The sequence below is a fragment of the Taudactylus pleione genome, unplaced genomic scaffold (genome assembly GCF_031769625.1).
Source record: "Taudactylus pleione unplaced genomic scaffold, aTauple2 ptg000017l, whole genome shotgun sequence".
In the NCBI taxonomy this organism is placed as follows: domain Eukaryota; kingdom Metazoa; phylum Chordata; class Amphibia; order Anura; family Myobatrachidae; genus Taudactylus; species Taudactylus pleione.
The window spans coordinates 13,165,987-13,184,211 of record NW_028284419.1 but is presented as its reverse complement, the minus strand read 5'-3'; the positions used below and the strand labels follow the sequence as shown (position 1 = coordinate 13,184,211).

Here is an 18,225-nt window from a genome sequence, read left to right as displayed (position 1 = left end):
TTGCTTAATTTTGTTTGTGGCGTAGTCCTGTTTGTCTCTTAAGAATTTCTTCTCTTTGCCTTTAATGACTGTTTCCTCTATTTTCTCTAACTTCTTTGTGAGCACTTTTTCATTCTCCTTATAAGTCTCCTCCAGTTTGTATTCTTCCATGATTATTTCTTTGTTTTTGATCTCCTGTTCCAGCTGTGTCATCACAGCATTCTTCTCACTAATAATTAACTGCATGAGATCTATGGAACATTTATGTAGAATTTTGTCCCATTTCTCAATAAAGCTCTCTTTGTCGAGCCCAAATGTTGGATTCTTCAAAATTCTTAGCCCTCTAGGGACCCTGTTAACGGATATGTAGTGCTCAAGCCTTTTATGTCCCACCATGCTTTAATTTCTTTACTTAACAGTTTTTCCATATCCCAGAAGTGATTATCCAAATTCTCTGTTGGAATTTCTGGGACAGGGGTTGTGCTAGTCTCATTGAAAATCCTCTAGCATAAGTAATTCCTTCTATTGGCTCTCTCATTAATTCAGAACATTCTTGTGTGTTTTGACTGTTGCCTAAGGAGGCTGCCGAGGTACAGTAAACCAAAGTGAATGCTTTTTATAAAACGGAAAATATTGGCGCCAACTTAGAGATATTAAGAGGATTCTTAAAAGATACGTACTCCCTTCAAATAAAAGGGTGTCTGCTATACCCAGAGTATTAGGATTTTTTTGGTGAAACCCTTGCATATAAATGTTTCAAGTGTACCAGGTAATTTATGCGACTGATGTACATATAATGCAATTGTGATATAATTGTGAAATGTGCACTATTAGTTGTAAGTATGCTACATACAAAAACATGTTTTAACAAATGTAACACTGCAACAGGATCATCTAGATAAATATACAGAAGAACTCAGAACATTACTTCTACGGGGTCTCCATAATGGAACCCTCTGTAAAGAAGAATACCTGATGAAAACCAATCCCACCACCCCCATCTTTTATTTTTTACCGAAGACTCATAAGTCAATGATTCACCAGGAAGACCTATTGTGGCAGGCATCGATTCATTAACTTCACACCTTTCAGAATATGTGGATGTATTCTTGCAGAAATATGTGGTTAAACTAGACTCCTATTTAAAAGATACCATGAATCTACTATAAAATATGGAAGGATTTGAATGGAAACATACCTATAAATGGATCACCATTGATGTACAAGCTTTGTACACCTGCATTGAACATACAAAAGGTGTAGATGCATGCAGGGCAGCGATGGAGGAGGATGAACATATGGTCACCACACATTGCAAATTTTTATGTGACCTTATGACTTTTATACTTAACCACATCTATTTAAAATTTTTAGATCTGTTCTATCGTCAAGTGTGTGGCACAGCTATGGGCATTATTTTTGCGCCAAGTTTTGCCAATATTTTTATGGGGTACTGGGAAAAAGAATATGTGTATACCAACAATCATTATAAAGTCAGAATAATCATGTACAAAAGGTACATCGATGATATCCTCATCATCTGGAATGGAACAGAGGAAGATTTTAAACAGTTTTTAACACATATTGAAACCAACGACATGATTTTAAGATTTACGTCTCATTTTAGTGATACTTCAGTAGAATTTCTGGATTTGGTTCTTAAACAAGAAGAAGAGAGAGTGACTACCAAAACCAACATCAAAGAGGTGGATACTAACAGCTATTTACATTATAAGAGTGGACACCTAAGGAAATGGAAAAACAAAATTCCTTACTCCCAATTTCACAAAGTCAAGTGGAACTGTACCAGAGAAAGTGACTGTGAAGACCAGATCCAAATCTACACTGAAAGGTTCACGCAGAAAGAATACCTGGTGGTACTCCTAAATAAGGCAGCTGAAAGAAAAAAAAGTTTGAAGAGAGAAGATTTATTGAAATATAAGGAAACTACAAATATAAAGAACTTTGTACCTTTTGTGACCAGATATAATGGACATGAGAATAAAATTAAGGGGAGTTTCCAGAAACATTGGAATCTGTTGCTCATGGACCCAATATTTAAGGACATTCTTCCTCCTAAACCAACTGTTCCTTTTAAAAAAGGCAAAAACCTAAAAGATACCTTGGTGCCAAGTATGATTAGATACTGTAATCAACTAAGAAATGATATTCTTCCTCCATGTCTGGGATGCTACAAATGTGGCTGCTGCAATATCTGTAGATACCTTCATCCATGAAGAAAGGTCTTTTACAATTATGAGAACTCCAAAGAATTCAAGATAAAACACTTCATGAACTGCAATTCAACATCAATCATCTACTTATTAGAATGCCAATGCAGTTTGAAGTACGTAGGAAAAACCAAAAGACCCCTAAAATTAAGAATTCAAGAACATATCAAGAATAAAGTAGAAGGACATGCAGTCTCTAGAACACTTCATCAGTCATCACGGATCCAATCCTGAAGAATGCACTTTCAAAGCTATAGAACAAGTATACTTGGGAGAAAGAAGAAGAGACCTGGGCAAGAAACTTTCATAGCGTGATATGTTTTGGATTTTTCAATTGAACAAGATGGCTCCAAACGGCTTTAACGAAAGTTACGAGATTGCCCCATTCCTATGATGGATGAGTTGGTAGCTGTGGATATCTTGTATCACCTACAACCTTACCATTGTACTGATGCCCAGTCTCGTCTGCTCTTGAAAGCTAAGCACAATTGGGCTGGGTCAGTACTTGGATGGGAGACCTCCTGGGAATACTCAGTGTTGTAGTTGATGATATCCACAGCAGGGCGCAGATGAGCTACAGAGGATGAAGAGAATTATGAGCCTAAGAATCATAAACTATGTTAGAGATACCTTTACATCCAACTCACTCCCTAGATATTTAAGAAGAATTTGACTACTGTTCTGAACTTATTTCCTACTATGGACTATTACCCCCTTATGGGCTATACATTTACATAATTAGCACTTCCTCTCACAACATATTGAAGCCATTTCATACTAATCATCCTGATACAAATATGATTTTAGAAGATTACTGAAGTCCGCTCACGTATTTCATACTCATATCCTACTTGATATTAATCTGATCCTTGTACTAGGAAGTCCGGCACTCAAAATAAATTATATTGCTTAAATCATTTTCCCTCTTTTTTAATCACTATTAGCTGTGGATGGACCTGAAAATGGTGACAGCCGGGTAACCATAGCAACGATGATGCTGAGAACTAGTCATGTGATACAGTGTCATATGATAAGGAAACATGATGTCAGCCCGGGCGGAAGCCGTGGGAGAAAGGGCAGAAGACGTTAATGCCGGGAGGTTTAACCTGAAACACCTTGGATCAGGCTCCAGATGGACTACAACAAAATGGCGGCCATATCACCCTAGTAGCCACAGATGCGGACAATAGGAGAGACGTCGCAACGCATCCCTGCAACTCCATTTACCACCGATGCACGCACCGAAACCGGAAGTGACAACATCGGTGGGCAGAAGCAGTAACAGGGTAGAATGGAAGCTGGCAAACGGCCAGGAAACGGACTTACTTTTATAATTATTTTATAATACTTGGATATGAATATGAGTCGCTCCTTAAGCTCTTACTACTAATACTAGTAAATGTAATATAAAGGAAGGATCATGATTCCGGTCTCAGTTAACCGGAAGTGACATCACAAATGAGCTCAACAGTCCTGTTTAACAGTGGGTATATAAAGCAGCAACCCCTGACTATCTGTACCCCTTGATGAAGTCCCCATGTAGACGAAACGCGTTTGGAGAGCTGCCTTGCCTGAATGAACTGCCACAGATAAGCTATACATTTTAAAGCAACTTCTTGGACTATTTATTTACATCTCTTTTTAACAATTTAAGAACTCTTTTAATATTAGTTTTAAATTGTTGATTTGTCTTGATTCTTCTGTGCATATATATATTTTTATAGATTCCTCCTATTTTTATATATTCATATGAATGTATGAATTCCATCCAAGGCCATTTATTTATTTGTATATTTAATTATTTATTAGCACTTTTGCACTTTGTGTAGCGTCACCATTTGCACTTACTGTACTTCATCAGACCTATTCATTGTCTGTATTGTTTTAAATATTAAACTGTGTTACTTATTTGTTAAAACATGTTTTTCTATGTAGCATACTTACAACTAATAGTGCACATTTCACAATTATATCACAATTGCATTATATATACGTCAGTCGCTTAAATTACCTGGTACACTTGAAACATTTACACGCAAGGGTTTCACCAAAAAATCCTAATACTCTGTGTATAGCAGACACCCTTTTATTTGGGGAGTACTTATACTGACACAACTTTTAAGAATCCTCTTAATATCTCTAAGTTGGTGCCAGTATTTTCCTTTTTCTAATATAAATATATATATATATATATATATATATATATATTACAATGTACTTAAAAACCCATAAGCCCTATTGTGCATTCATGTTATGTATTATTAACCCAATTAAACCACTTAATTTCCTCATTGTTAGTAATTCCCAATTGTATTTGATACAGATTGTTATGATTTCATTTTCATTCTTATTTTTCTGTTGGTGGCCTCTGTGGGTGATGGAGCGAATTGCACCATCTAGGCCAAACTCCCTTAGCTCAATGCTGTCATTGTAGGGTGGGGCCAAGATGACGCAATTTACTAGGAATCACAGCATCACGTTCCCTCCCACCCATTTTGCTAGGAAATGGGCTAGATATGGGAGGGCGACCTGCTCTCCTGGGAGTGGATTGCTCTTAATGGGCTAATAATAATGCAACAAACAGAGATTATCGCATACAATGTAATACATTCACAATGATTCAATCAGCTGTCATTATGGATAAAGAAGTACTTAGTTAAGCATAACCCACCTGTCATGCTAGATAACTGTTCTAGTCCTGGATCTGCTTTGTCTCCAAGAGCGACAGTGTGAATAATCACTCCACTGTTCTTTGCTTCATTTAAACAGTTACTAATACCAGGGTCCTCACCATCTGTTAACAATACAATTTCTGTGCCATATGTGTTTCCATCTGTACCTCTGTTTACCTGCACAAACAACATAAATAGAAACATTCATTATCCAATATAATATTTTTGCTTTTAGGCCTTACTGCAAAGAATACACCGGGTTTGGGGTGTTCTGATGTTAGAACTTGATCTCTGTAAGCGCTACGCATCAACTGAAGATCCAGCTGCCACTTACTGTAGAAGTGGCCGTCAGCTTCCTCCAGATCCACCTCTCCACTGAATTATATTTACCACTAGCTAGGATGCTCACTTTATACAAGTCAGTTGTTCAGTAGGGGGAGGCTGATCTTTCAGACATCTCTCCATTGGGTAGTTCAAGTATAAATAACCTCCCTTCCTTATAGTTTATTATTATACCCAGATGCTGTATACTGTATCTGTGTTCCAGTTGATTATTATTCTTGAATTTCATTGTTTTCTCATGTCTTGATCTTGGCTAGTTTTGGATCTCCCTTGCTTTGTTTCTGCCCTGACCCTGGATTGTACTTTGACTTTGCTTATCTGTCGCCAACCCTGACCTCTGGCTGAGTACTCATTATTCTAGTCTGCTATTAGAATATAACCTCAGTATGCACCATTCTACCCTTTGTCCTCAGTCCAGCAGTATCCTCCACCAAACCTTGTCCTTTGATCACCACATAGACCACTGTCTAGTGTTCTGTCTAATATATAACTCAGTAGCCATTACCCTGGGCTTATGAGTTGTTATAATTGGAGTTGAAGACCTGGGGCATCCAAGTCCTAGTAAGCATATCCAGCTTTATAAAAAAGGTGGCTCCATAGGTGAAGATATCTCAAAGTGATTTTAGGTTGCTCATTTTCTCTCTATTGGTGTTGATCATAATATCCGGTATAACTTGGTAGATATTAATTTCAGACTTGCCTACTTTTTGGACCCTCCCCCTGTGATAAAGCACACAGCTAAATCCATTTCAGGTCTAGTATTGAGTAGATGCATTAGTACTTATAACTCAATAACAGCAACATTTATATGACCATCATACAGGGCATAGAATTTTTCTTATTTTTTTTTTAAATGTCTCTCATTGTATTTATGCAGCTGTTCTGGTCCTGCTGATGGGCTTTTGAATTTTGGAACTGTATCATTCTGTTTAGAGTTATATGAATCATTCTGGGGGGATTCAGAGGTAGAAAAAGTTGCAGTAGCGGATGCGTCTTGCGGATGCATCTTTTGGCATAGCCGCTACTGCACCTTTATCTTAATGGCACAGCCAAGGGGTATCCTATTGAGAATGCCCACTGGCTTTAGTTTGATTCAGTCGATGTGCGTACAAAGACAAGACACCAACACGTCCGCAACACATCCACGCCTTTTAGCTACCCCACTTGCATTTAATGCCTTCAACGTCTACATCCCCCTCACTATCTGCTTAGTGGACCTTTTGAGCAAATGCTATTAGAAAGCCTTTTGCAAGTACTGTCAGATACAGGTATTGGCACTAAGGCACTAAGGTACGGCATAAACATTTTCCCTAACAATATCTACTGATAAAGGAAATACCTCAAATCCTTTGCGAACTCCAGCACATATGTTTGTACCACCAGTAGCAGTCTTTGGAAGATACTTTTTAAGCTGTTCACGCTGGAAGGTGTCAACAATCTTAACTAGGTTGGTCATAATTGTGGCATCACTGGAGAAAGTAACAATTCCAACATATGATCCAGATTCAATGATTTGCATGATGTACACTTCAGATGCCTGGTACATACGGGAGATTCGATCGAACTGCAAAGTAAAAGGGACAGTTTTAAATGTTCTGTAAATAAGAAAAAAAATAATGACTATATAAATTTCACAATGTTTTTAGCATGGGATATACTTGCATTATACTAAGCGTAAAGCAGTTTGTTGAAATAATGTTTTATACAGTAAAAAAAAATCTTAAGAAGATGAAATATGGAACATGAATTACGTTGTTAAATCACTGGCCCTGATCCTGGATGTGGCCAAATCTTGCAATTTTGATCAAACTGTGCATGTTCTGCCTCCAACATAAGCAACTTAGAGCAGCTACGAATGATTCTGAGTCGAAAACATCTTAGAAGCTTCTCAGCAACAGAGAATGGGTGGTAACGGGGTGTTTGCACAGAGGAGAAACATCCTGTGAGTGTTTCATGGGTGTGTAGTTAGAATTGCGACCTATTCTAGAGTTATGTGTTTACAACTTTACAGCAGTGGTTCCCAAACTTTCTTGAATCACGGCACCCTAGAGTATCAATATTTTTTTCATGGCATCCCTAGGCCCAAAGTTTTTTTCACTGAGAAATTTAGCAACATTTTTTAATCTAATTGTGCTTAGGTCTTCCTTAGGTTCAGTAATGTGATGGTAAAGGGCTGTCCTCCCTTTGGTAATATATTTTATGATTGGAAGCTAGCAGAACTGGTTTTGCCTATCACATTGACCATAAATAATTTGATTTGGATTTGGACCCCTGGAAATGTCCTGAGGCACCCCAGGGTGCCACGGTACCCAGTTTGGGAACCACTGGTTTACAGAGTTGCACGACAATGTCAGTGGCATCTTCTGCACTAAGCATGGGGTATGTGTAAGTGACATTAATAGTGATGACAACTGATTTCGCAGCCGGAGTGCTGTGTGAAGTACTGTCACATAGATACTAGGGGTGTGCACCGGCCACTTTTCGTGTTTTGTGTTTTGGTTTTGGATCTGGATCTTTCTTCGTGTTTTGGATCTGGATTGGTTTTGCCAAAACCACCCTTTCGTGTTTTGGGTTCTGGGTTTTGTGTTTTGGATCTGTATTTTTTTGAAAAAAAGCATAAAAACAGCTAAAATCACAGAATTTGTAGGTTTTTCTGCTCCTATGCTATTATTAACCTCAATAACCTTAACTTCCACTCATTTCCAGTCTATTCTGAACACCTCACACCTCACAATAGTGTTTTTATGTCCAAAAGGTTGCACCGAGGTAGCTGGATGACAATGCTAAGCGACAGGAGTGGGCGGCACAAACACGTGACCCATCTAGGCGTGATACTGCAGTGGCAGACAGGATGGCAGTTTGAAAAACTAGGAACCAAAACTGTACATAATGCAAAGAAAAAAAAGAGGTGCAAGATGGAATTGTCCTTGGGCCCTCCCACCTACCCTTATGTTGTATAAAAAGGACATGCACACTTTAACAAACCAATCATTTCAGCGCCAGGGTCTGCCACACAACTGTGGCTGAAATGATTGGTTCGTTTGGGCCCCCACAAAACAAGCTGGCAATTAATTGGTCCCTGCACAAACTGGCTCTACGGAGGCAAGATGTCATCCTCATCCTCCTCATCCACCAATTCCTCACTCTCTTCAGTGTGTACATCCTCATCCTCACAAAGTATTAACTCGTCCCCACTTGAATCCACCACCACAGGTCCCTCTGTATGTTCTGGAGGCTGGTCTCCCTGGAAGAGCTGATAATTCATTTTGATGAACATCATCTTCTCCACATTCTGTGGAAGCAACCTCCTACACTTTCGCTGACAAGGTTCCCGGCTGCACTAAACACTCTTTCGTAGTACACACTGGAGGGGGGGCAACTCAGGTAAAATAGAGCCAGTTTGTACAGGGGCCTCCAAATTGCCTCTTTTTCCTGCCAGTACAGGTATGGACTGTCTGACATGCCTACTTGGATGCTGTCACCGATGTAATCCTCCACCATTCTGTCAATGGTGACAGTATCATATGCAGTGACAGTAGACATGTCAGAAATTGTTGCCAGGTCCTTCAGTCCGGACCTGATGTCCAAACTTGGTCCTGCCTGCCCTGCATCACCGCCAGCGGGTTGCTTAGGATACCTAAGTTTTTTCCTGGCAGCCCCAGTTGCGGGAGAAAATGAAGAAGGAGCTGTTGACGTGTCACGTTCCGCTTCAGCTGACAGTGTGTTCACCAGCAGGTCTTTGCACCTCTGCAGGCTTGTGTCAGCCAGAAAGAGAGACACCACATAGGCTTTAAACCTAGGATCGAGCACGGTGGCCAAAATGTAGTGGTCTGATTTCAACAGATTGACCACCCTGGAATCCTGGCAAAGTGAATGAAGGGCTTCATCCACAAGTCCCACATGCCGAGCGGAATCGCTCCGTCTTAGCTCCTCCTTCACTTTCTCCAGCTGCTTCTGCAAAAGCCTGATGAGGGGAATGACCTGACTCAAGCTGGCAGTGTCTGAACTGACTTCACGTGTGGCAAGTTCGAAGGGCTGGAGAACCTTGCACAACACGGAAATCATTCTCCACTGCGCTTGAGTCAGGTGCATACCCCCTCCTTTGCCTATGTCATAGGTGGATGTATAGGCTTGTATGGCCTTTTGCTGCTCCTCCATCCTCTGAAGCATATAGAGGGTTGAGTTCCACCGCGTCACAACCTCTTGCTTCAGGTGATGGCGGGGCAAGTTCAAGAGTGTTTGCTGGCGCTCCAGTCTTCGGCACGCAGTCGCTGAATGGCGAAAGTGGCCTGAAATTTTTTGGGCCACCCAAAGCGTCTCCTGCACACCCCTGTCGCTTTTCAGAAAATTCTGCACCACCAAGTTTATTGTGTGAGCAAAACATGGGACGTGCTGGAATTTGCCCAGATGTAATGCCCGCACAATATTGGTGGTGTTGTCAGATATCACAAATCCCCAGGAGAGTCTAAGTGGGGTAAGCCACTGGGCAATGATTTCCCTCAGTTTCTCTAAGAGGTTGTCGGCGGTGTGCCTCTTACTGAAACCGGTGATACACAGCGTAGCCTGCCTTGGAACGAGCTGGCGTTTCTGAGATGCTGCGACTGGTGATGCTGCTGCTGTTGCTGCGTAAGGTGATACATCTACCCAGTGGGCTGTCACAGTCATATAGTCCTTAGTCTGCCCTGTTCCACTTGTCCACATGTCCGTGGTTAAGTGGACATTGGGTACAATGGCATTTTTCAGGACACTGAGGACACTTTTTCTGACGTTTCTGTACAGTCTCGGTATTGCCTGCCTAGTGAAGTGGAATCTAGACGGGATTTGGAACCGGGGACACACTACCTCCAGCAATTGTCTAAATCCCACTGCACTAATGGCGGATACCGGACGCACGTCTAACTCCAACATAGCAGTCAAGGCCTCAGTTATACGTTTTGCTTCAGGATGACTGCTGTCGTACTTCATCCTCCTCGCTAAGGACTGTTGGAGGGTCAATTGTTTAGTAAAAGTAGTGGTGTTCCTACTTCCTCTCTGGGATGATGAACGACTCCCAGCAGCAGCAACAGCAGCAGCGGCAGCAGGAGGCGTAGCAATGCAGGATCCTCCGGAGGAATCCCGGATAGGAGAGTCAGTCATGCCTGTGACATGGCCTGCAGGACTACTTCCGATCCTGACTAAGGAGGAAATTGACGAGGAGGGAGTTGACGGTGTGGTTTGCGGGCGCTTGGATACAACAGGACAACGGGATTTAGGTGTCCCTGGACTGCTTACGGTCTTAGCCAAAGTTTCTGAACTTGACAGTAACTTATTATGAACGCGCTGCAGGTGCCGTATAAGGGAGAATGTTCCTAGGTGGTTAACGTCCCTACCCCTACTTATTCCACCTTTACATAAGGTACATATGGCAAGACAGTTGTTGTCTGGATTTGGATAGAAATATTGCCAGACAAAAGAGGTGGAATGTTTGGTCTTCTGCCCAGGCATGACGGTGATGGGCTTTTTCATCCCACGGACAACAACTGTCTCCTCCGGAGCCTGATTTAAACAAACCACATCACCATCAGAATCCTCCTCGCCAACTTCCTCCTCAGCGCCAGCTACACCAGTATCCTCATCCTGTTGTACTTCAACAGTGACATCTTCAATTTGCATATCAGCAAGTGGACTGTGGGTGCTCCTTTCAGCACTTGTAGGGGGCGTGCAAATGGTGGAAAGAGCCACCTCTTCCCGTCCAGTGCTGGGAAGGTCAGGCATCGCAACCACCACCACACTTGGACTCTCCTTGGGGATTTGTGATATCTTCTTAGAAAGCACAGTTCTTCGCTGTGCTTTTGCCAGCTTAGCTCTTTTGATTTTTTTAGTGGGAGGAGGGCTTCCATCGTCATGTGAAGCTGAACCACTAGTCATGAACATACTAGGGATCGACCTTAGCCATTCCTTGCCACTCCGTGTCGTAAATGGCATATTGGCAAGTTTACATTTCTCTTCAGCTGATTTAAATGTTTTTTTCAAGGTCATTTTCCTGAACTTTGTCATTTGGGATTGTATGTGCCCTCTATTATGACATTGGGCATCGGCCTTGGCAGATGACGTTGATGGCATGTTATCGTCTATGTCAAGACTAGTGGCAGCAGCTTCAGCACTAGGAGGAAGTGGTTCTTGATCTTTCTCTATTTTATTTTTATCGGAGAAAGTTTGGTCCTCCATTTATGTTATATCGATTTGATATATACGTGCGGCTAAACACAGAAAATATTTTTTTACTTTTGCTGGAGAGTAGTGCACTTTGGGGGTTACACCAGCCTTTAAGAAATGAGCCAGCCGGCTCTTTACTTATGGGACACAGGCGCACGCTTGGCACTACTTTGTTGATGCACGTGCGGCTACTGCGCACACAATTCACAAACACAGAAAATAATTTTTTTTTTGGTTTGGACTGGAGTGTACTTTGGGGGTTACTGCACCCTTTAACGGTCAAGCCAGCCGGCCCTTTACTTATGACACAGGCGCACGCTTGGCACTACTTTGTTGATGCACGTGCGGCTACTGCGCACACAATTCACAAACACAGAAAATATACATTTTTTTGGTTTGGACTGGAGTGTACTTTGGGGGTTACAGCACCCTTTAACGGTCAAGCCAGCCGGCCCTTTACTTATGACACAGGCGCACGCTTGGCACTACTTTGTTGATGCACGTGCCGCTACTGCGCACACAATTCACAAACACAGAAAATATATATTTTTTTGGTTTGGACTGGAGTGTACTTTGGGGGTTACAGCACCCTTTAACGGTCAAGCCAGCCGGCCCTTTACTTATGACACAGGCGCACGCTTGGCACTACTTTGTTGATGCACGTGCGGCTACTGCGCACACAATTCACAAACACAGAAAATATTTTTTTTTTTTTTGGTTCGGACTGGAGTGTACTTTGGGGGTTACAGCACCCTTTAACGGTCAAGCCAGCCGGCCCTTTACTTATGACACAGGCGCACGCTTGGCACTACTTTGTTGATGCACGTGCGGCTACTGCGCACACAATTCACAAACACAGAAAATAATAATTTTTTTGATTTGGACTGGAGTGTACTTTGGGGGTTACAGCACCCTTTAACGGTCAAGCCAGCCGGCCCTTTACTTATGACACAGGCGCACGCTTGGCACTACTTTGTTGATGCACGTGCGGCTACTGCGCACACAATTCACAAACACAAAAAATATTTTTTTTTTGGTTTGGACTGGAGTGTACTTTGGGGGTTACAGCACCCTTTAACGGTCAAGCCAACCGGCCCTTTACTTATGACTAGGGGTGAGCGGGTTCGGATTTCTGAAATCCGAACCCACCCGAGCCCCCCCGATCCGAGTCCGATCCGAATCAGGCTCGACTTTTCCCACCTGACTCGGATTTGAAATCGAGGCAAAACGTCATCATCCCGCCTTCCGAGTCTCGCGGGTTTTGGATCCTATATAAGGTACCCACGTCGGCGCCATTTTCTCACTCGGCTGTGTACAGTGAAGAGGGAGGGTGAGAGTTAGGGCTGTGTAGTGTAGTGTAGTGTAGTGCTGCTGTTGTCCACTACTTCAAAGTCCATAGGGGCTGGCTGTGTTGTGCTGTGCTGCTGTTGTTAATAGGGGCTGTGTCCACTACTTCAAAGTCCATAGGGGCTGGCTGGACTGTGTTGTGCAGTCAGTTCTCCATAGGGGCTGTGTCCACTCCAATGTCCTGTGCAGTGTCCCAGTCCTAAAGGAGTGCTGCAGTGTTGTCCAGGGGGTGCTCTGTCCATCAGGGGTGCTCCCCCCAAGTGCTAAAAAAATAATATATTTTCTGTGTTTGTGAATTGTGTGCGCAGTAGCCGCACGTGCATCAACAAAGTAGTGCCAAGCGTGCGCCTGTGTCATAAGTAAAGGGCCGGCTGGCTTGACTGTTAAGGGTGCTGTAACCCCCGAAAGTACACTCCAGTCCAAACCAAAAAAAAAATTATTTTCTGTGTTTGTGAATTGTGTGCGCAGTAGCCGCACGTGCATCAACAAAGTAGTGCCAAGCGTGCGCCTGTGTCATAAGTAAAGGGCCGGCTGGCTTGACCGTTAAGGGTGCTGTAACCCCCGAAAGTACACTCCAGTCCAAACCAAAAAAAAAATTATTTTCTGTGTTTGTGAATTGTGTGCGCAGTAGCCGCACGTGCATCAACAAAGTAGTGCCAAGCGTGCGCCTGTGTCATAAGTAAAGGGCCGGCTGGCTTGACCGTTAAGGGTGCTGTAACCCCCGAAAGTACACTCCAGTCCAAACCAAAAAAAAAATTATTTTCTGTGTTTGTGAATTGTGTGCGCAGTAGCCGCACGTGCATCAACAAAGTAGTGCCAAGCGTGCGCCTGTGTCATAAGTAAAGGGCCGGCTGGCTTGACCGTTAAGGGTGCTGTAACCCCCGAAAGTACACTCCAGTCCAAACCAAAAAAAAAATTATTTTCTGTGTTTGTGAATTGTGTGCGCCGTAGCCGCACGTGCATCAACAAAGTAGTGCCAAGCGTGCGCCTGTGTCATAAGTAAAGGGCCGGCTGGCTTGACCGTTAAGGGTGCTGTAACCCCCGAAAGTACACTCCAGTCCAAACCAAAAAAAAAATTATTTTCTGTGTTTGTGAATTGTGTGCGCAGTAGCCGCACGTGCATCAACAAAGTAGTGCCAAGCGTGCGCCTGTGTCATAAGTAAAGGGCCGGCTGGCTTGACCGTTAAGGGTGCTGTAACCCCCGAAAGTACACTCCAGTCCAAACCAAAAAAAAAATTATTTTCTGTGTTTGTGAATTGTGTGCGCAGTAGCCGCACGTGCATCAACAAAGTAGTGCCAAGCGTGCGCCTGTGTCATAAGTAAAGGGCCGGCTGGCTTGACCGTTAAGGGTGCTGTAACCCCCGAAAGTACACTCCAGTCCAAACCAAAAAAAAAATTATTTTCTGTGTTTGTGAATTGTGTGCGCAGTAGCCGCACGTGCATCAACAAAGTAGTGCCAAGCGTGCGCCTGTGTCATAAGTAAAGGGCCGGCTGGCTTGACCGTTAAGGGTGCTGTAACCCCCGAAAGTACACTCCAGTCCAAACCAAAAAAAAAATTATTTTCTGTGTTTGTGAATTGTGTGCGCAGTAGCCGCACGTGCATCAACAAAGTAGTGCCAAGCGTGCGCCTGTGTCATAAGTAAAGGGCCGGCTGGCTTGACCGTTAAGGGTGCTGTAACCCCCGAAAGTACACTCCAGTCCAAACCAAAAAAAAAATTTTTTTTTTGTGTTTGTGAATTGTGTGCGCAGTAGCCGCACGTGCATCAACAAAGTAGTGCCAAGCGTGCGCCTGTGTCATAAGTAAAGGGCCGGCTGGCTTGACCGTTAAAGGGTGCTGTAACCCCCGAAAGTACACTCCAGTCTAAACCAAAAAAAAATTATTTTCTGTGTTTGTGAATTGTGTGCGCAGTAGCCGCACGTGCATCAACAAAGTAGTGCCAAGCGTGCACCTGTGTCATAAGTAAAGGGCCGGCTGGCTTGACCGTTAAGGGTGCTGTAACCCCCGAAAGTACACTCCAGTCCAAACCAAAAAAAAAATTATTTTCTGTGTTTGTGAATTGTGTGCGCAGTAGCCGCACGTGCATCAACAAAGTAGTGCCAAGCGTGCACCTGTGTCATAAGTAAAGGGCCGGCTGGCTTGACCGTTAAAGGGTGCTGTAACCCCCAAAGTACACTCCAGTCCAAACCAAAAAAAAAATTATTTTCTGTGTTTGTGAATTGTGTGCGCAGTAGCCGCACGTGCATCAACAAAGTAGTGCCAAGCGTGCGCCTGTGTCATAAGTAAAGGGCCGGCTGGCTTGACCGTTAAAGGGTGCTGTAACCCCCGAAAGTACACTCCAGTCCAAACCCAAAAAAAATTATTTTCTGTGTTTGTGAATTGTGTGCGCAGTAGCCGCACGTGCATCAACAAAGTAGTGCCAAGCGTGCGCCTGTGTCATAAGTAAAGGGCCGGCTGGCTTGACCGTTAAAGGGTGCTGTAACCCCCGAAAGTACACTCCAGTCCAAACCAAAAAAAAATTATTTTCTGTGTTTGTGAATTGTGTGCGCAGTAGCCGCACGTGCATCAACAAAGTAGTGCCAAGCGTGCGCCTGTGTCATAAGTAAAGGGCTGGCTGGCTTGACCGTTAAAGGGTGCTGTAACCCCCGAAAGTACACTCCAGTCCAAACCAAAAAAAAATTATTTTCTGTGTTTGTGAATTGTGTGCGCAGTAGCCGCACGTGCATCAACAAAGTAGTGCCAAGCGTGCGCCTGTGTCATAAGTAAAGGGCCGGCTGGCTTGACCGTTAAAGGGTGCTGTAACCCACAAAGTACACTCCAGTCCAAACCAAAAAAAAAATTATTTTCTGTGTTTAGCCGCACGTATATATCAAATCGATATAACATAAATGGAGGACCAAACTTTCTCCGATAAAAATAAAATAGAGAAAGATCAAGAACCACTTCCTCCTAGTGCTGAAGCTGCTGCCACTAGTCATGACATAGACGATAACATGCCATCAACGTCGTCTGCCAAGGCCGATGCCCAATGTCATAGTAGAGGGCACATACAATCCCAAATGGCAAAGTTCAGGAAAATGACCTTGAAAAAGACATTTAAATCAGCTGAAGAGAAACGTAAACTTGCCAATATGCCATTTACGACACGGAGTGGCAAGGAACGGCTAAGGTCGATCCCTAGTATGTTCATGACTAGTGGTTCAGCTTCACATGACGATGGAAGCCCTCCTCCCACTAAAAAAATCAAAAGAGTTAAGCTGGCAAAAGCACAGCGAAGAACTGTGCTTTCTAAGAAGATATCACAAATTCCCAAGGAGAGTCCAAGTGTGGTGGTGGTTGCGATGCCTGACCTTCCCAGCACTGGACGGGAAGAGGTGGCTCTTTCCACCATTTGCACGCCCCCTGCAAGTGCTGAAAGGAGCACCCACAGTCCACTTGCTGATATGCAAATTGAAGATGTCACTGTTGAAGTACAACAGGATGAGGATACTGGTGTAGCTGGCGCTGAGGAGGAAGTTGGCGAGGAGGATTCTGATGGTGATGTGGTTTGTTTAAATCAGTCTCCGGGGGAGACAGTTGTTGTCCGTGGGATGAAAAAGCCCATCACGGTCATGCCTGGGCAGAAGACCAAACATTCCACCTCTTTGGTCTGGCAATATTTCTATCCAAATCCGGACAACAACTGTCTTGCCATATGTACCATATGTAAAGGTGAAATAAGTAGGGGTAGGGACGTCAACCACCTAGGAACATCCTCCCTTATACGGCACCTGCAGCGCGTTCATAAAAAGTTACTGTCAAGTTCAGAAACTTTGGCTAAGACCGTAAGCAGTCCAGGGACACCTAAATCCTTTTGTCCTGTTGTATCCAAGCGCCTGCAAACCACACCGTCAACTCCCTCCTCGTCAATTTCCTCCTTAGTCAGGATCGGAAGTAGTCCTGCAGGCCATGTCACTGGCATGACTGACTCTCCTATCTGGGATTCCTCTGGAGGATCCTGCATTGCTACGCCTACTGCTGCCGCTGCTGCTGTTGCTGCTGCTGGGAGTCGTTCATCATCCCAGAGAGGAAGTAGGAACACCACTACTTTTACTAAACAATTGACCATCCAACAGTCCTTAGCGAGGAGGATGAAGTACGACAGCAGTCATCCTGAAGCAAAACGTCTAACTGAGGCCTTGACTGCTATGTTGGTGTTAGACGTGCGTCCGGTATCCGCCATTAGTGCAGTGGGATTTAGACAATTGATGGAGGTAGTGTGTCCCCGGTTCCAAATCCCGTCTAGATTCCACTTCACTAGGCAGGCGATACCGAGACTGTACAGAAACGTCAGAAAAAGTGTCCTCAGTGTCCTGAAAAATGCCGTTGTACACAATGTCCACTTAACCACGGACATGTGGACAAGTGGAACAGGGCAGACTAAGGACTATATGACTGTGACAGCCCACTGGGTAGATGTATCACCTTACGAAGCAACAGCAGCAGCGTCACCAGTAGCAGCATCTCAGAAATGCCAGCTCGTTACAAGGCAGGCTACGCTGTGTATCACCGGTTTCAGTAAGAGGCACACCGCCGACAACCTCTTAGAGAAACTGAGGGAAATCATCGCCCAGTGGCTTACCCCACTTAGACTCTCCTGAGGATTTGTGATATCTGACAACGCCACCAATATTGTGCGGGCATTACATCTGGGCAAATTCCAGCACGTCCCATGTTTTGCTCACACAATAAACTTGGTGGTGCAGAATTTTCTGAAAAGCGACAGGGGCGTGCAGGAGACGCTTTGGGTGGCCCGAAAAATTTCTGGCCACTTTCGCCATTCAGCGACTGCGTGCCGAAGACTGGAGCGCCAGCAAACACTCTTGAACCTGCCCCGCCATCACCTGAAGCAAGAGGTTGTGACGCGGTGGAACTCAACCCTCTATATGCTTCAGAGGATGGAGGAGCAGCAAAAGGCCATACAAGCCTATACATCCACCTATGACATAGGCAAAGGAGGGGGTATGCACCTGACTCAAGCGCAGTGGAGAATGATTTCCGTGTTGTGCAAGGTTCTCCAGCCCTTCGAACTTGCCACACGTGAAGTCAGTTCAGACACTGCCAGCTTGAGTCAGGTCATTCCCCTCATCAGGCTTTTGCAGAAGCAGCTGGAGAAAGTGAAGGAGGAGCTAAGACGGAGCGATTCCGCTCGGCATGTGGGACTTGTGGATGAAGCCCTTCATTCGCTTTGCCAGGATTCCAGGGTGGTCAATCTGTTGAAATCAGACCACTACGTTTTGGCCACCGTGCTCGATCCTAGGTTTAAAGCCTATGTGGTGTCTCTCTTTCCGGCCGACACAAGCCTGCAGAGGTGCAAAGACCTGCTGGTGAACACACTGTCAGCTGAAGCGGAACGTGACACGTCAACGGCTCCTTCTTCATTTTCTCCTGCAACTGGGGCTGCCAGGAAAAAACTTAGGTA

The 18,225-nt window shown here is 44.0% G+C and overlaps 1 protein-coding gene across 1 annotated transcript in view; it reads right to left on the bottom strand.

Moving 5' to 3' along the window:
• The window catches only part of LOC148540814 (calcium-activated chloride channel regulator 1-like), a 66,452-nt gene that overhangs the window by 16,115 nt on the left and 32,112 nt on the right, over window positions 1-18,225 (bottom strand). Inside the window, exons 8-9 of the mRNA XM_088482193.1 lie at window positions 6,564-6,788; window positions 4,882-5,059 (exon numbers count right to left, since the gene is read on the bottom strand). Of these exons, the coding sequence (XP_088338319.1) occupies window positions 4,882-5,059; window positions 6,564-6,788 (403 nt within the window). The remainder of the gene's footprint in view (window positions 1-4,881; window positions 5,060-6,563; window positions 6,789-18,225) is intronic.